The 4,220-nt window shown below is 32.8% G+C and overlaps 1 protein-coding gene across 2 annotated transcripts in view; it reads right to left on the bottom strand.

Moving 5' to 3' along the window:
* The window catches only part of LOC130677902 (probable serine/threonine-protein kinase DDB_G0282963), a 33,113-nt gene extending 29,787 nt beyond the window's left edge, over positions 1–3,326 (bottom strand). Inside the window, exon 1 of one of the 2 annotated variants that reach the window (XM_057484813.1) lies at positions 1,434–3,326. In XM_057484813.1, the coding sequence (XP_057340796.1) occupies positions 1,434–3,050 (1,617 nt within the window). In that variant the 5' untranslated portion in view covers positions 3,051–3,326. The remainder of the gene's footprint in view (positions 1–1,433) is intronic. The other variant, XM_057484812.1, reaches the window with a different exon arrangement.
* Between the last annotated feature and the right edge of the window lie 894 nt (positions 3,327–4,220).

Raw genomic sequence — 4,220 nt, forward strand, 5'->3', positions numbered from 1 at the left:
TTTTTTTTTTCGACTGAACACAAAAAAAAAGTCGAGTAATTATTTTTATACTGGTATAAAAGTATTTTTAACAAACATTCACGGATTGTTTATTCACGAACTTACCGTATTGATAATCAATAAAAATTATTAAGTCATTTTTCGCTCAGTGTAAAATATTTCCTATCTCTCAGTAAAAATTACACAGAATTATACTGTGAAAATTTGGGAGTGAACCCGCAGGAAAATATCATATATGGTAAACATATATAAAAAAATATATGTTACAGATATAAATATATATGTGACACTACATGAAATCTTATATAGAACTATATATAAATTTTGGCCGATTTTATTATATTTCTATATATGTTTTCTCTTATATGATTTCATATATTTAGATATTTGAAAACTTATAATTTTAATATATTCAAAAATAAATGTTATTTATATATGGAAACAAATAAGAATACATATATAATTAATCATTATATGGCACGATATATGTACCATGTATTTAACTTTATAAATTTTTGTATATTTTTCGATATATAGAAGCATATAAGTCTCCTCATATATGTAAGAATAAATAAAATCTATTCTTTTCTGTCTTCCTCTCTCTGTTATAAGATTCAAACATTGTGTTCAGAATATATATATATATATATGTGTGCTAGCTTACAAATTTACATATATAATTATCAATATATGTAATACATATATGTGCTAACTTATAAGTTTACATATATGATTATAAATATATATAATACATGTATTAACTTATAAACTTACGTATATAATTAATTATATTAAGACTTACTATATTATATATAAGAAAATATATATCGTTTTTGACCACTTATATGGTCCCATATTGATTATATATTTTTCCATATATATTTATCATATATGGTATTTTCTTACGGGAATTCCGAGTAATTACTGATTTTATTTCAATTCGAATTCATTCGGTACCCGGAGTTTTAGAAAAAATCACTTCGCATACGGAGTAAACACAGAATTTATTTTTTCAACAGAGTGATTTCGATGTGCTGTTGATTTTATTTAAATTTTTCAACATTAAAATGAACTCCGGATTGAATCTGCATTCACTCCAAAAATTTTTCCAGTGTAATCACTTGAATTACAAAAATTGCCGATTAAAATGTAAAAACTCCAATAACTTTGTAATCTTAATTTCTATAAAAATCTATTTTTAAAAAAATAATTTCATTTATTTCCTGGTTTTCAAATTTAAAATCGCCGGAATAAAATAAACAGGTCCACGACCTAAAGAATTTTGGTCCGACTTATTTAACTTTCTACGTAAGTCAACCAGTTGACCCAACTAAAGTTTATCCATTAATAATTTTAGTAAACCAGAACGAGTTCCCATCACGTCAATACCCAAAAGAATAAAATAAAATAAAATAAAATAAAATAAAACGTACCTTAGAAGAAGGGTTCTGCAGAAAAGTCGCAATACCAGCGCGTACACGATTTTTAACTCCTCTGACAGTTCCCTTGGCACTACGTATGGCTTCTTTGTCAAGTATTTTATACCCCGCGAAAAATTCCTCCGTTTCACAGTCAAATCCGTCTTTCTTATTGTCATCATTTGCATCTGGCTCGAGTTCGTTTATATGAAATTTGTAGTACCTGTCGTCGTCATAAACGTATTTTATTTCCTGAGCATTGCTACCATTACCATTTGCGTTACCATTACCATTTGCGTTAGCATTAGTACTGTTATTTAAATTATTACTATTTATATTATTTCCATAATCACTTATCCCAACTTGTTCTTGTTCTTGTTCTCGTTTGCGTTCTTCATACGTGCACTCTTTAACCACCGGCGTCATCGCAGTAACAGCCGCTGGAGTAGTAGTTTTGCCAGTGACAGAACTTGAAGTAAGAGGTTGTCCGTTAACCAACGGGTTATGGTTAATACGTGTCGCTGAAGATGTCTTAGACAAGGAAGTAAATCCTGACGAAATATTTTTTGCTTCAAAACCACCATTATCTCTATTATTATTCTCATTATCATTAACTAAATTGAGCTCTTGAAACTTTGATTTAATCTCTGTATCTCCAACTATTTCCTCAACTTCTTCTTCTTCTACTCGTCCAACTTCCGCTTCTTCTTCTTCTTCTTCTTCTTCTTCTTCTTCTTCTTGCGCTTTAATTTCTACTCGGCGATTAAGAGAATCACAACTGACATTACTCTCATTATCATCGCTATCTATTTCGGCACCGCTACTTGTTAAGCTACCAGTGCGAGTGTGCTGTCCATTGCCACCAATTACACATCTCCCTTCATAATTAATACCGTCATCATCATCAGCAGCCGCGGCGGCAGACAAAGACAAAGACTGTCCCAATAAAGTAGTACTTGAACTTTTTTTTTTTGGCAACGGGGGCGGTGTCCCGTCCAAATCACTGCAAGTACCACTGTCCAGAGTATCACTGGGTGAACATTGCCCACTTGACATCATCACATTGTTCCTACTCTGATAAGCTCCGTAATAAAAGCAAGTGCTCTGTTCAGGGATCCGCTGCAGCATTTCTTCAGTATCGTTGACACAAATCCGTACACATGTATCAGTATTGCTGTCATTATTTATACTATAATTATTGTTATCATTGTAGTTATTATTGCAATTGATAAAACACTCGACTTTATTTACCGTTGAATCGATATCCGGTGTCAAGTGTACACTCGATATTACTTTACTGCTGCTATCTAACACTGGATTTATTTTTATCGTAACAACATGAGACGTTGATTGATAATTGCGATCACATTCACTTGATTTAGGCGGCACATTTGAATCTGTAGCAGTTGTCGATGATCCGACTACTGAAGACGAGGATCTTGAAGGAGATGTGACTTTTAGAGCTGGATTATCTGCTACGTATACCGTTGCTCCGGCCTCCAAGGGAAGCTGAGAAGGGGCAACGGCCACTGACACACTATTTCTGTCTTCATTTTTACTACTGTTACTATTACCACTTAAATTAGACAACGTTGTGACAGTCATTGTTACTTTATCCATTAGACAATTCATTCAAACTAATTATAAAATTGAGTTATCAAATAAATAACCATTTTAATACTGGGAATAATGACAGTGTGTATGTTTATTTACAACAATAAACGTTTGGTAAAAAAAATTACACGTTTGAATTAAAGAACCTGCACAACACAAATGCACTTACGAATGCTATCAAGAAGCGGAGTTGAATAACGTGTGGCTTTAAAAGAACTGACGAGAACGTTTACTGTGTACTGTTTGGAGCGACGTTAACTGTACTGAAGTACCGTGGCTGCGGTCCCGCGGACAGCCTTTTGCGGCCTTACCTGGTGGGGATTTATATGTTGTATATATGAGGAGGGGGAAAATGGGTCTTATAACGTGCCGTAGGCATTCTCTGTGCTACTGGCATGCCATCACCATCACTAATGCAAGATTCTTTACCGAACCAACACAAGTGAGCGCTCACAGCAGACACTAAACTTGTTTTAGTTTTATTTATATTAATGCGATGTTTATTTAAATATCGATGGGCTGTGATAGCGTCCTCTAGTGAGAGCTATTTATTTAAATACTCATGGACGTGCTTGGTATTTATTCTTTGATGCTGATAGTGAATGGTACGGGAGGCTGGGGAACTATAGACGGCACCTGCCCAAAAATTTCGAGCCTCGAGGCCGTCTACATATTTGTGTATATAGATTTATGTATGTATATATATATATATATGTGTGTGTATAGAGTTGTTGAGAAATTCTTTGATTCATGCTGACGCGTTATGCTCTGGTGAATTAACGCGGAAGTTTTGTGAGCAGGTCAGAGTCGAGAAAAATTAATTTTTTATATATTTTTTATTTATTTAATTATAATAATAATTAATAAATAGTTTTTTTTTTTTCGTTAAATTAGAGAGGTGCAGATCGGACGAAACAGGTTCCATTGCACCTTTCCAGTATCTCATCGCTTTCTGGTTATGCCGGTTTATTTTTTTTTTTGCTGTTTTATTTATTTTTTTTTTTATGCTGAAGGAGAACTGAATGATATTACAGCAAAGTTTAATTTTTCCGAGTATTTAAATGTTTTTTTTTTTTTTTTTGATGGTATTCTAATGTGATGTAGTGAACTTGTGTAATTTACATAATGATTTTTGATGACAGTGGGAGTGATAATAAAAAGTAGCATTGTAGTTTGTACCGTTAAGTG

The sequence above is a fragment of the Microplitis mediator genome, chromosome 11 (genome assembly GCF_029852145.1).
Source record: "Microplitis mediator isolate UGA2020A chromosome 11, iyMicMedi2.1, whole genome shotgun sequence".
Classification (NCBI taxonomy): Eukaryota; Metazoa; Arthropoda; class Insecta; order Hymenoptera; family Braconidae; genus Microplitis; species Microplitis mediator.